Source organism: Zea mays, chromosome 2 (genome assembly GCF_902167145.1).
Source record: "Zea mays cultivar B73 chromosome 2, Zm-B73-REFERENCE-NAM-5.0, whole genome shotgun sequence".
Taxonomy (NCBI): Eukaryota; Viridiplantae; Streptophyta; class Magnoliopsida; order Poales; family Poaceae; genus Zea; species Zea mays.
In genome coordinates, this window is record NC_050097.1 from 34,054,295 (window position 1) to 34,072,341 (window position 18,047).

The 18,047-nt window shown below is 47.9% G+C and overlaps 2 protein-coding genes across 3 annotated transcripts; both read right to left on the reverse strand.

Moving 5' to 3' along the window:
- Window positions 1-4,515: 4,515 nt before the first annotated feature.
- LOC103648545 (VAN3-binding protein) lies at window positions 4,516-7,127 on the reverse strand. 2 transcript variants are annotated; one of them, XM_008672995.3, is made up of 8 exons: window positions 7,038-7,123; window positions 6,532-6,957; window positions 6,362-6,439; window positions 6,180-6,248; window positions 5,477-5,840; window positions 5,212-5,388; window positions 5,016-5,129; window positions 4,516-4,904 (listed from the first exon to the last, which is right to left on the reverse strand). In XM_008672995.3, exons 2-8 carry the CDS (start codon window positions 6,724-6,726, stop codon window positions 4,687-4,689), a joined length of 1,215 nt encoding a protein of 404 aa, XP_008671217.2. In that variant the 5' UTR covers window positions 6,727-6,957; window positions 7,038-7,123; the 3' UTR covers window positions 4,516-4,686. The 2 variants fall into 2 exon arrangements, with proteins under 2 accessions (XP_008671217.2, XP_020403833.1); XM_020548244.2 differs by having other exon boundaries at window positions 4,808-4,904; window positions 4,999-5,129; window positions 7,038-7,127.
- Window positions 7,128-9,609: 2,482 nt separating this feature from the next.
- Window positions 9,610-11,563, reverse strand: LOC100275419 (uncharacterized). Its single transcript, NM_001149494.2, has one exon. The coding sequence runs from the start codon at window positions 11,540-11,542 to the stop codon at window positions 9,743-9,745; it is 1,800 nt and encodes a 599-aa protein (NP_001142966.2). The 5' UTR covers window positions 11,543-11,563; the 3' UTR covers window positions 9,610-9,742.
- Window positions 11,564-18,047: the final 6,484 nt, after the last annotated feature.

The window sequence follows — 18,047 nt, forward strand, 5'->3', positions numbered from 1 at the left end:
AATGGTGATTTCTTTGTACTGAAAATAACCTGGTATTTTTCTCCATTTTTACTGTCTAAATGACTTTGATTATAGTATACTCTGCAATAATAAAATAAGTTTCTCGTAGCTTCTGCTTTGACCATGTGTTGAACCAAATTGCAGATAAGCACTATAGGATACGGAACAATAATAAAAAGGGTGTTTCTTTTACCTGCTTTACTGAATTACTACAACATAGAGAGGATGCGGCTCGCTCCGTCGTCCCCAAAAATCACCGGCGGATCGTTCTTGCGTCTCAGATCTCTCCCTCTCATGGCGTCTATGCGGGTCACCATGACGCTGGGCGTCCCATCGATTCAAGCTTGCGGTGGACGCCCCTCGCCATCCCTATGCAGCTCCATCGGTGGACGCACGGGAGCAGCACTGCCTTCACCCGCTGCGCAGATTACACTACCGCTGTTGTGGTGGGCAACGGCTCCACGTGGACCCACGCGCAGCTGCAGGGAGCAGAGGATGCGGCCCGCTGCATGGACATCGTCACCGAAATCGTCGTCTCACTGTTGCGCACGTCGTCCACAGTTCAACAGAGCTGCGACATGGGCGCCGACCCTGTTCTCCGTCAGTACCTTCTCCCATTTTACTACGTACTTCTCCTGCACGCCCCGTCCTCTCATCCTAAGTCCCGCTCTCTTTCTTTCGAGGTTCTTGCCAAACACGGTCCTTAGGGCTCCCTCGCTTTGCCGCTGATGGCGTTCCGCAAGGTCTTCTGACATCCCTCCCTTACGTCCAGGTTTGCTCGCCTTCCGACCTCTGGTCTTAATCTTCTTCTTAGATTTATAGCTGTGTCATCTCCAGCTTGCTGTGAATGACTAGCTTCCGAGTACTTGATTTCAATAAGAGCATTCATCGGGCTGAACGGAGTTCCCACCTCAGTTTCGCCGACACCTTTTTCATTCGTATGTGACGAGCATGCAACTCGTGATGCATGTGTATCCTTAACAGAATCATCAGGTGTCCTGCTGTTGTCATCGTCTAATATAGCACACGGCGATTTATCACCTTCCTCTGAACCAGTAGCTCCGTCGTTGCTGTGCCAAGACTCTGTGTTAGCATCAGATGCTAAATGAGGCCAAGTATTTTGAGTCTTCCCTTTCACCCTGCGCTCAGTCTGATCATGCCTATTCGCAACCATAGGAGATGAAGCTCTACCCCCAGTTACAGATGGGTCATCAAATGATCCAGCACTTGCACTTCTAGCAGGACTACGACCAGGATTTGGAAAGCGAACAATCAACCTATGATTATTTCCATGGTCAAGTGGCATATCAAGTCCTTTTTCAGAAGTTGTTCCAGTTTGAGATGACTTATCCTGCAGCAATGATCGATCAAGGGAGACAGATCTTCCTACAGAAGCTTCCTTCAGGTTCCCTGAAACAAGACCATTGTTAGTTCCCTGTTCACTTCTATCTCTCTTCTTTCCTTTAGTTAAACCACCATTCTGCGTACCAACTCAAGCAGTCTTCCGTTGCTGGGAAGCTGATGGACCATTTAAATGGTATGCTGCAGCATGTGTGGTTTATTCTCTACCTTGATGCAGGAAATCGTTGACGCTGGAGACGTTGAGCGTGTGACTACTCAGTCCTCGACAACTAGAAAGAGGCGAGTCTCGATAACAAAAGTTGTGCTTCCTTCTTGCGCATATTGTGTGTTACTACAACTTTGATTGAATCCACTAAAACTTGTAGATCATGCTCTTCACCTGGCAAATCAATAGCGAAAAAATTGTTCGTTGCTGACGATGAGGAAGGAAACATCAGTCAATCCAGTGGAGGTGGTGTTGGTGGATCCAGGTCAGATTGTTTGAGCTCTGATTATTGTAACTCATGAGTTTCCATTTGATGGTATGCTTCGTTACATTTTGTTTGAAATTCATGAGCTTTCAGCTAGGCTAAAATAGCCTCTAAAATATAGTGCTGATAGCTACTGCAGACAGTTGTAGTTCTTTCTCAGGATCGTACATACCTACGGTAGCAAATGACTATTCTGACTCGTATCATCGTAGTACACTAAGTTTTGGACTGTGCATATACTATTTCTAGCCGTAGCTAATGGCACTGAATTTGTCTTGTCTATATTTTACATGTATTGTAAGCTCTCAAGTTGGGGGTCGAGGTTTTCCATTTTTTTTATAATTTGATATATCAAACATATATGCATGTTGCTGTTTGACTACAATTGTGTTTGCTTCCTTTTCATTGATGACAAAAATAATTAGGTGCTGGTGTAGGAACGTGGAACTTTTGCCTTCATAGTTGCAGCCATGTGTAATTCAGGGTTATCATCTATTTTTACTTTTCTCAAGTTGTTGTATATGTTAGTTGGATGGGGGAGATGTGGTACATACTTTTGTCCGCAACATCGCTAACGATTTGCCTACACAAACCTGCCAAGGTACATGTCTTTTATCTCATATCAAAACAGTTATGGACTGTGACCTATGATGCCCACTACTTTTTCGTTCTCTTTTTTTACAAAAAATGTTGTTTCAAAATAGCCCTTCACAAATGTACATGGCAATGAGGTATTAATTTTTTGGTTCAATGTTGGCTTCTTCCTAATCACAGTAATAAAGATCAATTCCATATTTCAGAGGGGATTGTACATTGTTAGTTGCCTACTTACAAGGATACGTCTATTGGCTAATAGAGTTTTATCAGTATTTTGTATAGTTTTTTTACACTGTGTATTCTTTTGGTGATATTGTCCAACAGTATTTCAGGTTAACTTTGATCAGGATGCTACGCTTATCACGCTTTTGATATGCTGACGGCCAACGTGAATGCATCTCACTTAAAATCGTGCATGTTACCTTTCCTCCCCTGATGTTCATCCTGAGGAACTTGTACTGTGTAGTGGCAGAAGAAAAACCTACTCTTTTGTATATATCAACTGCCCGTTGTTAAACCTTTTGCTACATCGCACGACTGTAAACTGTGCTCTACTTATTTGTGTGGCTAAAGTCTTTTGGCAACCCAGAAATGCATTTTATTCCATGACTCACTTATATGCTACCAATTGTCATATTTATTGGCTGTTGCTACATGGGGATAACTAACGGCTAGCCATATAACCCTACAGCGCGCGATAGGGTGCTCTTTATTCTAGTTTTCCTTTAATTTCTAGAAATCCTAGAGAGAATTTAAGTTTCCAAACTAGACTTCAAAGGTGTTTTGACTGATAAACCAAATCATAAAATGCATCCTTCACACAAAGGCTACCGGAGTATCTAGGGGTGGGCATTTTTTTACCGTAAACCGAAAACTGAACCGAACCGAAGTTTCTGTTTTTTTGGTAATTCGGTTCGGTTTCGGGTTTTAGATCTGAGAATTTTGGTATTCGGTATCGTAATCGGTTTTCACTGTATACCGAACCGAAATACCAAAAAACCGAATACCAAACTTTATGAATTCAAAATTTTGACTATTTGATTATGTAAACTAAATGTGTAATGCAATCAAATTGTTATTCACTTATTTGTATGTGATGTATGATATATCTTGAAATGTTTATACCTATATAATTTTTACTTTTTAAAATTATGTGTAATGTATTGTCTTGTAGCCTTTTTAAGTATAAGTTTGGTATTCGGTTTTTACCAAACAATCGAAGTAAAAACTGAAACCGAACTTATCGGTTTTCATTTTCTAGAAACCGATCGGTTTCTAATATTTGGAAAACCGAAGTTTTTTAAAACGAACCGAAATTCCAAAAAGCCGAATGCCCAGCCCTAGGAGTATCAGTTCAAGTCATGAGTCGAACTAACTGACATGTGTCATGTAGAGTTCGATTCGTGACACACGGCTCAGTGTGACGTAGAGTTCGATAACAAATAAAAAGCGATGTGGTGATGGACGAAGCTTCATAGCCTCACCTCAAATACTCATAGATGGTAGACCACCACATCAATACATACTCTATCTTGGGGCCTGGGCAAAGAGTTTTTTTTCGTCAATGATGCCTTGTCAGACATGGATTGGATGAGATTAAAAAAATATTAGAATTTAAACACATTTAATCCCACCCAACCTCATATAGATTAAGAGTAAAATGAACAAGCCCTTAATTGGTGAAGAGGGAAATCACTTCTAATTGGCAATATGAATATGTTTAAACATAGAATTTAGGTTTCTTTCGGCCCCCAAAAAAGATTGGGAAGACATTTTAAAAATCACTCATAGGTACTGGCTGTTTTCAAGCTCAACCTTGGCCCATGCCTGCTCCTAGATGTGGCGACTATTCATGCTAGCTCTTTTGTGGGCCAAAGCTGGTCCAATATAACCATATTCTTTCGTGTACGTATGAAAAGCATCGCCGCCATGGCCATATCTCATTCCTGCCACGCGCGGGGCCACGGACCGATCGAGATATCTGCTTGCCCCTGTCGTCGTCGATCTTGTGGTACACTATCTTCTTTTATACGGAAATACCGTCTAGAAAGAAGCGAGGAAAACGATGCGAGGTTGCGAACACAAAGAATTTTAAACAATCTCTCAATTAATCTTTGGTTGCAGTCGCAGTGCTGATACTGCTACTCATACACAGAGTTCATGGGTAGTACACCAATACACATGGGATCGACGTTTTCGTTCACGTCACGATGCGCGGGGGCCATTGCTTCGAGCGAGAGGCCGCACCACCGGTGGGTCAGTCTCGGCGCGGCGGCGCGTGCCTGGCGGAGACGGAGACGGCGGTGGACATGACGAGCATGTGGCTCAGCGTTCCGACCCACCGCTTGTACACCCCGTAGTCGTCCGCGCGGAGCTCCACCTTGCCCTTGTCCGTGGAGACCTCCACCGCGTATGTCGCGCCCTCGTCGTGGCTCGGCTTCTCCGGGCCGCACGCCCGCACGTCGCGGACCACACCTGCGGGCGCGTGAGTGAGCAGGTGGCCGTTTGGTCAGTTGGATCCGTCCGAGAAGAAAACAAGAGGAGACATGCAACGAGCCAACGAGACGACCGCGCCGGTTTGCTAACTTTCTTTTGCGTGGGAGAAGGGGGCCATGACGACGAGGCTCGTCTTCTTGATCCGCAGCACGATCTCGCCGCGCTTGTTCGACGCCGCCGACACCGTGTGGAGCTTCCACTTCCCTGCAGGGCGGCGTGCCAACAGAGAGAACCGTTCAGTTTCGCGTGCATGCAAAGCGACGTGGTGCATCGCGGCGTCACTCACCGTCCGGCATCGCGACGAGCATCTCGTCGCCCTTGGCCAGCGCCGCCCTGGACCTCGCGTGGTTCAAGTCGAAGTCGAGGTCGTCCCGCGACAGCGCCGGCCCCGCGTGCTCCGCCCTCTCGTTCTGCCCGTGCCCGCAGCTGCGCCGTCCCCTCAGCGTCGCGGCGCCACGCAGCGCTGTGGCACACACGACATGCCAGTGCTAGACAGTCGTCAGATGATCACGCTGAGAGTTCCGGGAAAAGCGAGAGAGCGAGACACGTACAGGTGGCCGCGGCCGCGGTGAGCGTGATGACGCTGCCGGCGTCCGTGGAGGCCCTGGCGGCGTCGACGGCCGCCGCGACCTGGCCGCGCGAGGCACCCGCGGCCTCGGCCGCCTTGGCGCACTGCGCCGCGACGAGCGCGGCCGCGGACGCCACCGCCGTCTCCCTCGTCCCGGGCGCGCGGCGCGGCGCGGCGGCAGCGTTCTCCGCGGCGACGGCGGCCAGCGCGGCCGCGACGCCGGCCACGGACACGGCCGCGTGGACCTCGGCCCGCTGCAGGCGCGCCTCCTCCTTGCGCCTCTGCTTCCGCTCCTTGACCCATTTCTTGAGCGAGGTCCCGTTCCACGCAGCCATCTTGCGCGGGAGCTGCACGCCAAGTGCAGAAGATAGTAACAAGAATATCTCACGATTTCCTCGGTCCCAGTTCAAGCATATCTCCCCAGTTAATGTTTCTTAATAAGGTTTTCAAAAGAGGTGATTGGAAACAAAGATACGGGGCACACAGCTGATGCTGGTCAGGAGGATGCAACTGAAATCGTTATCTTTCCCAGAACATGCCAATCAAAATCAATTGGATACAGGACATGGAGATGATCTGGATGGTTTTAGATGAGAGCATGTAAATCATCTCTGCAGCTCGAGATTTTTTGCAGCGCGTTTGTCAGGGAATCATGCATGTTTTGTAATACGCCTCCTTTCACTCACCCATTTCTTCTTGAGGCAGAGATCGTAGTCCAGTTCGGGATGAATTGCCTTCTGCAGCCATAGCCACGACTGGAAAAAGGAACAGCGCTATAGTCAGGTAAAAACTCGAGTGAAGGCTACAAAGAGTTTGGGCATGAATATTTGAACATCCTACTCTACTCTCGCACGAACTGCGTGCGTACCTTCAGATCATCATATTTCCACTGGGCCGTGCTGAAACCGCTGCTGTCAGCCACCAAGCTACGACTACGACCACTCTTCTGCAAACCACGGGGATGATAGAGATAGGTTGGCACACAACACGACATAGGACATACCATACCATTAGCTACGGTTCTGAATCTGCACTTACCGCCAACACGTCGCTCCTGCCGCTGCCAAGCGCCATGACCGGGTGCTCCACCAGCGCCATGGAGCACTCGTCCTTGGGTCCCGCGTGAAGCACTCGGATAGCTGCCGAGCTGCACCACGCGCTGGAGAGCAGGTCCGTCGGCTCTGGACCCGGCTCTTCATACACAATCAGGCCTCTCTCGAGGTCTGCTTCCATGGCTACGGCAGGGCAGAAGCCAAGCTAGTTCCCTTAATTAGAAGCAACTCGGGTCAGAGATTTATATACATTATACAGTGGACGCCACTCTTGGTAGCTGTGCAGTGTGGTGCAGCCCTTCTGGTGTTTCTGATGCACAGCCTGCAGCCGCAAAGAATGTCGTAGTATAGGAGCACCAGATCCATGATCGAATCACCCCAACCACCAGAGCCAACTTTTAGCTGTAAAACCCTGAGACAGCGCAGGTGTCACTGGGAAAGGCAGCGCGTAAAAAACTACAAGTACTCAGATAAACAAGCGTATTAGTACACCTTCTGGCGAGAGGGGAAGGATCGGAGTGGACTAGATCATGAGCTTCGAGTATGCTTTAGGTGCACACACACAAAGAAGTCGGAATCGAAATGGGCACCACCTGTGGTAGCCTTGGCCATAGAAAACTGGCGGCATGATAACCGTCCTAGAATCTGAGCACACACTTTTCCGGTGCCGGATTTTATATTGCCGTCGCCAAAAAAAAACGCTAATGCAAAGAGGAGATGCTTAGCGGTTCGACGCAATGATCTAATAAGTGTACTTTATTGTAAATCAAACCGAGTAAAAAGGCGAGGAGAACATGAGGTGTTGGGCTGCCACTTGTGCAATGGGAAAAAAAGAAGCAGAAAAGAATGCTCCGGAAACTACCATAGGCCATAGCACCAGGCAGGGTGTCCCGTGCTCCCAAATAAAATCAATGATGTAAAATGTTAGGCCTCGATAGGTTCACCTACCGTGTGTTTGGTTGGGCGTATGTTGGAAGGCTGGCTCGCTGCATGCGTTGACTAGACCTCCGCGCGTGTTAGGTTGCCCGCATACAAATATTTAGACCTGCATGCACCGGTGCATCTCAGTCTTTGCGGGAGCTTTTTACCTGCATTGGTGGATACGCATGGAAGTGACGTATGTGCTGGGCCAAGCTCGCGCAAGCCCGGCTGCACGTACCCAGGCATCCAATCACCGCCCTAACATATGATTGGATGCATGCGCGGGCGCATGCAGGCTCGCCCAATCATGTCGTGCGGGATACGGCCGATTCCTATGTATCTGTTGATGCAATGAAATAAGCTTAGACTGTACCAGTGCATGCGCACCTAGCTTCCTAGAGGCAGCGAACCAAACATGCGCTTAACTGTAGTCAATGCATGTGAGGAGTCTAGCTCTGCTGATGCAGCCAACCAAACACATAGCTACTGAACCTCGGCCATCCACTGCTGCCTAAACAGCATTCCTACTGAAGCTTCTTAAGCCTTGTTTATTCTTGTATATATCATGTGTCAGGCCTCGATCTAACCAGTCTGCCAATCATTCACCTTTTTGAAAATTTTGCTAGATATGTAGAACTCTAGATTATGTTTATCACGCCCCCTTTTTGGGTGTAAAGTAGGGCTGCGGATTCTTGAAGGCTCTCGCGGGGAATTTTCAGGGAGGGGGAGCTGAAATCATGTTAGTTTGGCGGCGTGCAGTTCTTGCCACTGCTTTTCTTATTAGCCTTTGAGAAAAGGAAAATAGAATGTCAATTCCTTGGGCACTATGGTTGCTGGAGACATTCTTGTTCAAGGGGCCCATGCCCATTAGGTAACTCAGCTAAAACTTCAGGTTTTTTGAGCCTCATGACAAGATATCCATTGGAACGAGATGAGGAACAAATTCCTGACCTACATTGTAACTCTTAACATCAACAAGATGGGCTAAGAAATATGCTCGTTGAGCTAGAAGGCCAATGAGCTACTGAATCACTATCGTTGTTTTCTTTGATGGAACCCCAGATGACAAAGCAGTCCGCTTCTTTTACCAGGCAACGGGCATCACCTTGATGCCCACCCAGATCGTTGTAAGCCTTCGGTTTTGCCAGGACACTTTTGACCTTTGTGAAGGCGCAATTGGTCGAGGCACCCTCTTGTTTCAGGCGTCATTAGTACGTCCTCAATAAGGATTATACGAGAGTTTCATATGCATGATAGAGTATAGATGAAGAGAGATGTTTAAAGTTTTATGAAAATAAGAAAAAAATTATTTAGTATTTACACTATTTCTAAATCATGTGGGTACTGGAAGCTGAGACATAAAAATCTAACAAGAAGAAAGTGGCGCGCAGTCATGAAGCCTGTGCTATTTCATTATATATTGACCGTTGGAGTTTATTTACTTAATAATAAATTTCTAAAACATGTGGATAATATTTGTGGACTAGAGGGCACGCCACCAGTCCACCACCTCACACAAAATCCATCTTATGTAATCCAATGGGGAATGGATGTACTCAACAAGACCTAGTACTGTAATTTTTAATACAACAAGACATAGGGTATGTTTAAACATAAAATATTTTTATAGTTTATAGTCAATACATTGGTTTCTAGAAATATCAGAGTATTTATGTCATAAGGTATCTAGTTACATTTCTAAAAACTAGGTTTTTAAAACCATGTATTTTAGATACCATTGTATTTTTAAAATATTGAAAACTTCACTTCAACCCAAAGTTTTTATTGCATGGTTAGCATGTGCCTAAATATCATAATTTATAATATTGTATCAAAGCAATGTTTCTCAAATCATAGTATTTTTGGAGCTGACCAACTGCAGTATTGTTTATGACAATTCTAAAATATAGTATTGTAAAACCATGATTTTGATAAACATTATTGCTGAACAGACCCATAATTCTGCTATGTATTAAAGGAAAAAAACAAATATTGTACAAAACCAAGGAATTGTAGGGACTTCTTACTATCTCCAGTAGACTCCATATTACACTCTCTATCTTACTCACTATTTCAAACTACACTCTGCAAAACAGGGATTACACTGTAAAACAGTATTTTACAAGATCTGCGGGAGATGGCCTTAGACCTTCGAAATGCAAGCTCTGCATTTGTAAATTGAAATGGGCAAATCCCTAATCTGAAAAACTGAATACAGCCTCATGCAAACTAAACTATCTCCCCATCAATGATGTGAGAATACAGCCTCATGCAAACTAAACTATTTCCCCATCAATGATGTGGTGTCTCATCAGAACAATTTCCTTGACAAGATTTCTGTAAGTGAATGGCCGAACAGCGGCCCTCAAGAAGAGCCCTGTGTTTGCATCGTTCTGATTTCCATCCTTCGCAGTCCTTCTCCTGGCGCTCTCCTCCTCCACCTCAGCTTCCTGCTCCGTAATAATCGCATTTGCTCTGGCCATTTTCCACTCCATTTCTTTCTCTAGATCCTTCTGCTGCTTACTGTACTCATTTGACGCCACAATGCTCGTCTTTACTAGCTTCTCCATTTTATCAGAACTTCTCATAGCCTTCTCCCACTGCTCATCCCAGTATTCCTCGCTATCCTCAACATTTTCAGGTTCATCTGCTTTCAAATCCTCCTGTGCATCGGTTTCATCCTCATCTTCATAATAATCATCATCGACCTCATTTTCCTCGATGCAGTCAACCACCTCAATTCCATCGTCATCACCAACCTCATCCTCACTCTCATCAGGAGCGTCACATCCCAGTTCTAGCTCCTCTAGCTTCACCTTCCACTCCTTGGTGTAAGGATGGAGGAGATCCATGGGGTGGTTCGTGAGCAGGAATTCCAGGCATCGTGACTTGTCCGCATCACTCAGCCTCGAGTAAGCATTCACAACATCGTCGACGTAAGCCTTTGGGTTGGATTTCACAATCTTGCACAGGCCACCAAAGTAGGATGTCCGAACGACCTGGCCATCCAGCTCAAGATCGAACAGGAAGTTGTTCTCCGTGGCAGGATCAACCAACGGGCGAAGCTTGCTGAAGAAATCCTCCTGCGGCTCAAACCGCGACTGGTACAGAGGCCGCTTGACGTATATGATGTCCGGGCGCGTCCAGGCCGCGCACCGCGTGATGAGCTCGCGCGTCGGGTTGCCGAACCTGCCCATGAGGCTCCACTTGTCGAGCCGCTCGTCTTTGCTGGCCTGGACGGCAACCTCGGCCGAGAGCGTCCACTGCTCCCACGGCTTCTCGTCGGGGCGCCACTTGGGGTGGCGCACGAACACCCAGTAGTACCGGAACCCGACGCCGTCGCTGAGCTCGTTGAGGCGGTGCGTGAACTGGTTGCACATGTCGAACTGCTCGATGCGGTCCCACTCCTCGTGGTCGTGGACCTGTTCCATGAGCGAGACGCGGTCGTCGGAGAAGCGGCCGCGGATGGGCGGGCCGACGACGATGCCGCGCCAGTTGTAGGGCCCGTAGCGGCCGTACTTGTACCAGTCGTGCGGGTGCCGGAGCCGCGGGTCGTCGGGCCCGTCCATGAACCGGACGGCGCGGTCGTACCCCATCCCGATCATCTCGAGCTCCGCGTCCGTGAAGGCGTCGGCCTGGCCCGTGGCCGCGGCGCGGCGCTTGCGGCGGAAGAAGGCGTTCTCGCCCATGCGGCGGCTGCGGATGCGCGCCTTGGCCTTGGCCTCGCGCCGCACGTCCCCGCTTCCCTCGATGCGTCCGCCGCCGCCCTGGGGGTTCTTCTTCTTTTTGCTGCGGCCCGCGTGGACCACGGTGGAGGGAGGCTCCGGCGGAGCGGGCGCGCGCGGGGGCGGAGTCGGAGAGGTGGGGAATGCGGAATCAGAAGCGAGTGTGGAGGCATGGATGGCGGCGGCGGCGCTGGGTCTGCTGCGTCTGAGGAACGGCGGAGCGAAAGATGCGGATCTGGAACGCAAGGGAGAGGCGGTGGCGGCGGCTGTCGGGGGAAGGACGCGGAGGCTGGAGCAGCTGGTATGCGGGGGGTTGAGGCCGAGCAGCGAGGTGGCTGCGCCGGTCGGCATGGCGGGGCTCCAGGAGTGGGGAACTGGGGATTGGGGTTTGCCTGGGTTTTTGGGTGTGTGTGTGTGTGTGTGGGGGGGGGGGGGGGGGGGGGGGGGGGGGGGGGGGGGGGGGGCAGCCCGTGAAGCGTTGTCACGATGAGGTTTTCGTATCCGAAATTGATGGATGGCTGTGTTATCCTATAAAAAAAATCTAGTCCTGCATCTGCAGGCTGCATTTGAGCAGCAGACCTGGCCTAGGTTATGGAATATGGACTCGTAGTTGTGATTATATTTCTAACGCTAACCCGGCTTGTAGTTGTGATTACTTTGAGAATTTCAGTTTCGCCCTATTCACCCCCCTCTAGGCGATTTTCAATTGGTATCGGAGCCCGGTACTTCATTAGAGCCTAACCGCTCGAAGTGATGTCGGGAGAACTCGCCAAGAGGGAGATGGAGACCGGCGAAAAGCCCACTACAAGCAACGAGAAAGCTATATCGGGAGAGTCCCATAACAAAGAGAAGAAGAAGGAGAAGAAGAAGGAGAAGAAGACTTTTTCTCACAAGTCGCATCGGAGTGGCGACAAAATAAAGAAGATGAGTAAGGTGGTCTACTACGAGACCGACACTGCATCACCTTCTACCTCCGGCTCCGATGCGCCCTCCATAACTTCTAAGCGCCATGAGCGCAAGAAGTTTAGTAAGATCCCCTTACATTATCCTTGTACTTCTAGACACACTCCATTACTTTTCGTTCCATTAGGCAAACCGCGAACCTTTGACGGTGAAGATTATGCTAGGTGGAGTGATTTAATGAAATTTCATATAACCTCACTCCACAAAAGTATATGGAATGTTGTTGAGTTTGGAGCACAGGTACCATCCGTAGGGGATGAGGATTATGATGAGGACGAGGTGGCCCAAATCGAGCACTTCAACTCCCAAGCCACAACCATACTCCTCGCCTCTCTAAGTAGGGAGGAGTACAACAAGGTGCAAGGACTAAAAAGCGCCAAGGAAGTTTGGGACGTGCTCAAAACGGCGCACGAGGGTGATGAACTCACCAAGATCACCAAGCGGGAAACGATCGAGGGGGAGCTCGGTCGCTTCCGTCTTCGCCAAGGGGAGGAGCCATAAGATATGTACAACCGGCTCAAGACCTTGGTGAATCAAGTGCGCAACCTCGGGAGCAAAAAGTGAGATGACCACGAGGTGGTTAAGGTTATTTTAAGATCTCTTATTTTCCTTAACCCTACTCAAGTGCAATTAATTCGTGGTAATCCAAGATATACACTAATGACTCCCGAGGAAGTAATCGGGAATTTTGTGAGCTTTGAATTTATGATCAAGGGCTCACGGAAGATCAACGAGCTTGATGGTCCTTCTACGTCCGAAGCTCAACCAGTCGCATTCAAAGCGACAGAAGAAAAGAAGGAGGAGTCTACACCGAGTAGAACACCCATCGACGCCTCTGAGAGCACCTAGAGGGGGGGGGGGTGAATAGGTGATCCTGTGAAACTTAAACTTATAGCCACAAAAACTTGTTAAGTGTTAGCACAATAATCGCCAAGTGGCTAGAGAGGAGTCTCAACAAAACACAATACCACAAGAGATCAAACACAGAGATGACACAGTGGTTTATCCCGTGGTTCGGCCAAGACCAACGCTTGCCTACTCCACGTTGTGGCGTCCCAACGGACGAGGGTTGCAATCAACCCCTCTCAAGCGGTCCAAAGACCAACTTGAATACCACGGTGTTTTGCTTTGCCTTTCAATATCCCGTTTGCGAGGAATCTCCACAACTTGGAGCCTCTCGCCCTTACACTTAAGATTCACAAAGAAATACGGAGTAAGGAAGGAACTAGCAACGCACACAAGACTCAAAATCAGAGCAACAGCACGCACACAAGTCGCAACAAGAGCTCGCAACACAACTCAATGAGTTCACAACTCAACAAGAGCTCTAGATGCTATCACAATGAACCAAATGCGCGGAATTGATGTCTTGGTGCTTAGGAATGTTGTAGGAGTGCTTGATCTCCTCCTCCATGCGCCTAGGGGTCCCTTTTATAGCCCCAAGGCAGCTAGGAGCCGTTGAGAGCAAATCTGGAAGGCTGATCTTGCCTTCTGTCGACTGGTGCACCGGACAGTTCGGTGCACACCGGACACTGTCCGGTGCCCGATTTCCTTCCTAAAATGGCGCAGCCGACCGTTGGCCGCCAGAGAGCCGTTGGCGCACCGGACATGTCCGGTGCACACCGGACAGTCCGGTGCCCCCTTCTAGCCGTTGGCTCGGCCACGTGTCCCGCGCAGATCGCGCGGCCGACCGTTGGCCCGGCCGACCGTTGGCTCACCGGACAGTCCGGTGCACACCGGACAGTCCGGTGAATTATAGCCGTACGTCGCCGGTAAATTCCCGAGAGCAGCCAGTTCGCCCGAGTCAGTCTGGCGCACCGGACACTGTCCGGTGCACCACCGGACAGTCCGGTGCTCCAGACCGAACAGCCTTTTGGCTGTACACAGCCAACTTTTCTCTGACTCGATTTCTCCTGTTTCAAGCACTTAGACACAATACATTAGTCTTCAAAACAATGTACTAAGGCTTAGAAACATACCTTTACTCTTGATTTGCACTTTGTCCATCCATGGGCATAGATTCACATTTAAGCACTTGTGTTGGCACTCATTCACCAAAATACTTAGAAATGGCCCAAGGGAACATTTCCCTTTCAATCTCCCCCTTTTTGGTGATTTATGCCAACACAACATAAAGCAACTAGAACAAGTGCAATATCACTTCAAATAAAACTCAAATTTATTTTGATTCAATTTTGGCATATATGGATCATCCTTTGCCACCACTTGGTTTGTTTTTGCAAATCAAACTCAAATCTCTATCTCTAAGTCAAACACACATGTTAAGGCATAAAGAGAGTCATTCCAAGAGTATTTGATTCAAGATTTCAAAAACTCCCCCCTTTTTCCCATAATCAACATTTCTCCCCATAAGAAACCAACTTTTGACAAGAGAGACAAAAAGAGTTTTGACAAAACAAAAAGCTCTATTCTACTATTTTCAAAATCTCTCAAGTGGTAGCTGATCCATTTATCGCTTTGGCCTTTATTTTCTCCCCCTTTGGCATCAAGCACCAAAACGGGATAAATCTTGGCCCTTTAACCCCATTGCCTTACCAAAATCTTCAATAAGAATACAAAGGCAATAAGAGTACATGAGATGAACTTGGAATAAGTTACCCTCTCATCGGAGTGCAGTGGAAGTCTTTCATGGTCCAAGTCCACCTTTTCCCTTTCAAACTTCCTTTGAGACTAAAACAAGCAAACTCAAGCACATGGTTAGTCTCAAAGGGTCAAGTTGTAACACATCTCCCCCTAAACATGTGCATCACTTTGCAACGGACTTGTGAGGTCCGGGGAGTGTTTGTACAACTTGATCACCATAAATAAGCAACAAAATGCATAAGGAATATGATCAAAGGCATAAACACATGTATGCTACAATTCAATCCAAGTTCAGCGAATCTAAGACATTTAGCTCACTACGCAGCCTGCAAAAGGTCTTCTCATCTAGAGGCTTGGTAAAGATATCGGCTAGCTGGTTCTCGGTGCTAACATGAAACACTTCGATATCTCCCTTTTGCTGGTGGTCTCTCAAAAAGTGATGCCGGATGTCAATGTGCTTTGTGCGGCTGTGTTCAACAGGATTTTCCGCCATGCGGATAGCACTCTCATTATCACATAGGAGTGGGACTTTGCTCAGATTGTAGCCAAAGTCCCGGAGGGTTTGCCTCATCCAAAGTAGTTGCGCGCAACACTGTCCTGCGGCAACGTACTCGGCCTCAGCGGTGGATAGGGCAACGGAAGTTTGTTTCTTAGAGTTCCACGACACCAGGGACCTTCCTAAGAATTGGCACGTCCCCGATGTACTCTTCCTATCGACCTTACATCCAGCATAGTCGGAATCTGAATATCCAATCAAGTCAAAGGTAGACCCCTTTGGATACCAGAGCCCAAAGCAAGGCGTAGCAACTAAATATCTAAGGATTCGCTTCACTGCCACTAAGTGACACTCCTTAGGATCGGATTGAAATCTAGCACACATGCATACGCTAAGCATAATATCCGGTCTACTAGCACATAAATAAAGCAAAGAACCTATCATGGACCGGTATGCTTTTTGATCAACGGACTTACCACCTTTGTTGAGGTCGGTGTGTCCGTCGGTTCCCATCGGCGTCTTTGCAGGCTTGGCGTCCTTCATCCCAAACCGCTTCAGCAAATCTTGCGTGTACTTCGTTTGGGAGATGAAGGTGCCGTCCTTGAGTTGCTTCACTTGAAACCCAAGGAAGTAGTTCAACTTGCCCATCATCGACATCTCGAATTTCTGCGTCATAACCCTGCTAAACTCTTCACAAGACTTTTGGTTAGTAGAACCAAATATTATGTCATCGACATAAATTTGGCACACAAAGAGATCATCGTCACAAGTCTTAGTGAAAAGAGTTGGATCGGCTTTCCCAACCTTGAAGGCATTAGCAATTAAGAAATCTCTAAGGCATTCATACCATGCTCTTGGGGCTTGCTTAAGTCCATAGAGCGCCTTAGAGAGCTTACACACGTGGTCGGGGTACCGTTCATCCTCGAAGCCAGGGGGTTGCTCCACGTACACCTCCTCCTTGATTGGCCCATTGAGGAAAGCGCTCTTCACATCCATTTGGTACAACCTGAAAGAATGGTGAGCGGCATATGCTAGCAAGATACGAATTGATTCTAGCCTAGCCACAGGAGCAAACGTCTCCTCAAAGTCCAAACCTGCGACTTGGGCATAACCTTTTGCCACAAGTCGAGCCTTGTTTCTCGTCACCACCCCGTGCTCGTCCTGTTTGTTGCGGAACACCCACTTGGTTCCCACAACATTTTGCTTGGTACGAGGCACCAGTGTCCAAACTTCATTGCGCTTGAAGTTGTTGAGTTCCTCCTGCATGGCCAATACCCAATCCGGATCTAGCAAGGCCTCCTCTACCCTGAAAGGCTCAATAGAAGAGACAAAGGAGTAATGCTCACAAAAATTAACTAATCGAGATCGAGTAGTTACTCCCTTGCTAATGTCACCCAAAATTTGGTCGACGGGATGATCCCTTTGAATCATCGCTCGAACTTGGGTTGGAGGTGCCGGTTGCGCTTCTTCCTCCATCACGTGATCATCTTGTGCTCCCCCTTGATCACACGCCTCCTTTTGATGAACCTGTTCATCGTCTTGAGTTGGGGGATGCACCGTTGTTGAGGAAGAAGGTTGATCTCGTTCATCTTGTTCCTGTGGCCACACTTCTCCAATCGCCATGGTTCGTATAGCGGCCGTCGGAACATCTTCTTCATCTACATCATCACAATCAACAACTTGCTCTCTTGGAGAGCCATTAGTCTCATCAAATACAACGTCGCTAGAGACTTCAACCAAACCTGATGATTTTTTGAAGACTCTATACGCCTTTGTATTTGAGTCATAACCTAACAAAAACCCTTCTACAGCTTTGAGAGCAAATTTAGAATTTCTACCCTTCTTCACTAGAATGTAGCACCTGCTCCCAAATACACGAAAGTAAGATACATTGGGTTTGTTACCGGTTAGTAGCTCATACGGAGTCTTCTTGAGGAGGCGATGAAGGTAGACCCTGTTGATGGCGTGGCAAGCCGTGTTCACGGCTTCCGACCAAAAACACTCGGGGGTCTTGAATTCTCCAAGCATCGTCCTCGCCATATCGATTAGCGTCCTGTTCTTCCTCTCTACCACACCATTTTGCTGTGGTGTGTAGGGAGCGGAGAACTCGTGCTTGATCCCTTCCTCCTCAAGGAACTCCTCCACTTGAAGGTTCTTGAACTCGGACCCGTTGTCGCTCCTTATCTTCTTTACCTTGAGCTCAAACTCATTTTGAGCTCTCCTGAGGAAGCGCTTGAGGGTCCCTTGGGTTTCAGACTTATCCTGCAAAAAGAACACCCAAGTGAAGCGGGAAAAGTCATCAACAATAACTAGACCATACTTACTTCCTCCTATGCTCAGATAGGCGACGGGTCCGAAGAGGTCCATATGCAGCATCTCCAAGGGTCTTGATGTTGTCATCACATTTTTTGTGTGATGAGAGCCTCCCACCTGTTTCCCTGCTTGACAAGCTGCACAAGGTCTATCTTTTTCGAATTGCACGTTATTCAAACCTATCACGTGTTCTCCCTTTAGAAGCTTGTGAAAGTTCTTCATCCCCACATGTGCTAAGCGGCGATGCCACAGCCAGCCCATGCTAGTCTTAGCAATTAAGCATGCATCTAGACCGGCCTCCTCTTTTGCAAAATCAACTAAATAAAGCTTGTCGTCTAGTACACCCTTAAATGCTAGTGAACCATCACTTCTTCTAAAGACAGACACATCTACATTTGTAAATAGACAATTATATCCCATATTACATAATTGACTGACAGATAGTAAATTATATCCAAGAGACTCAACTAAAAACACATT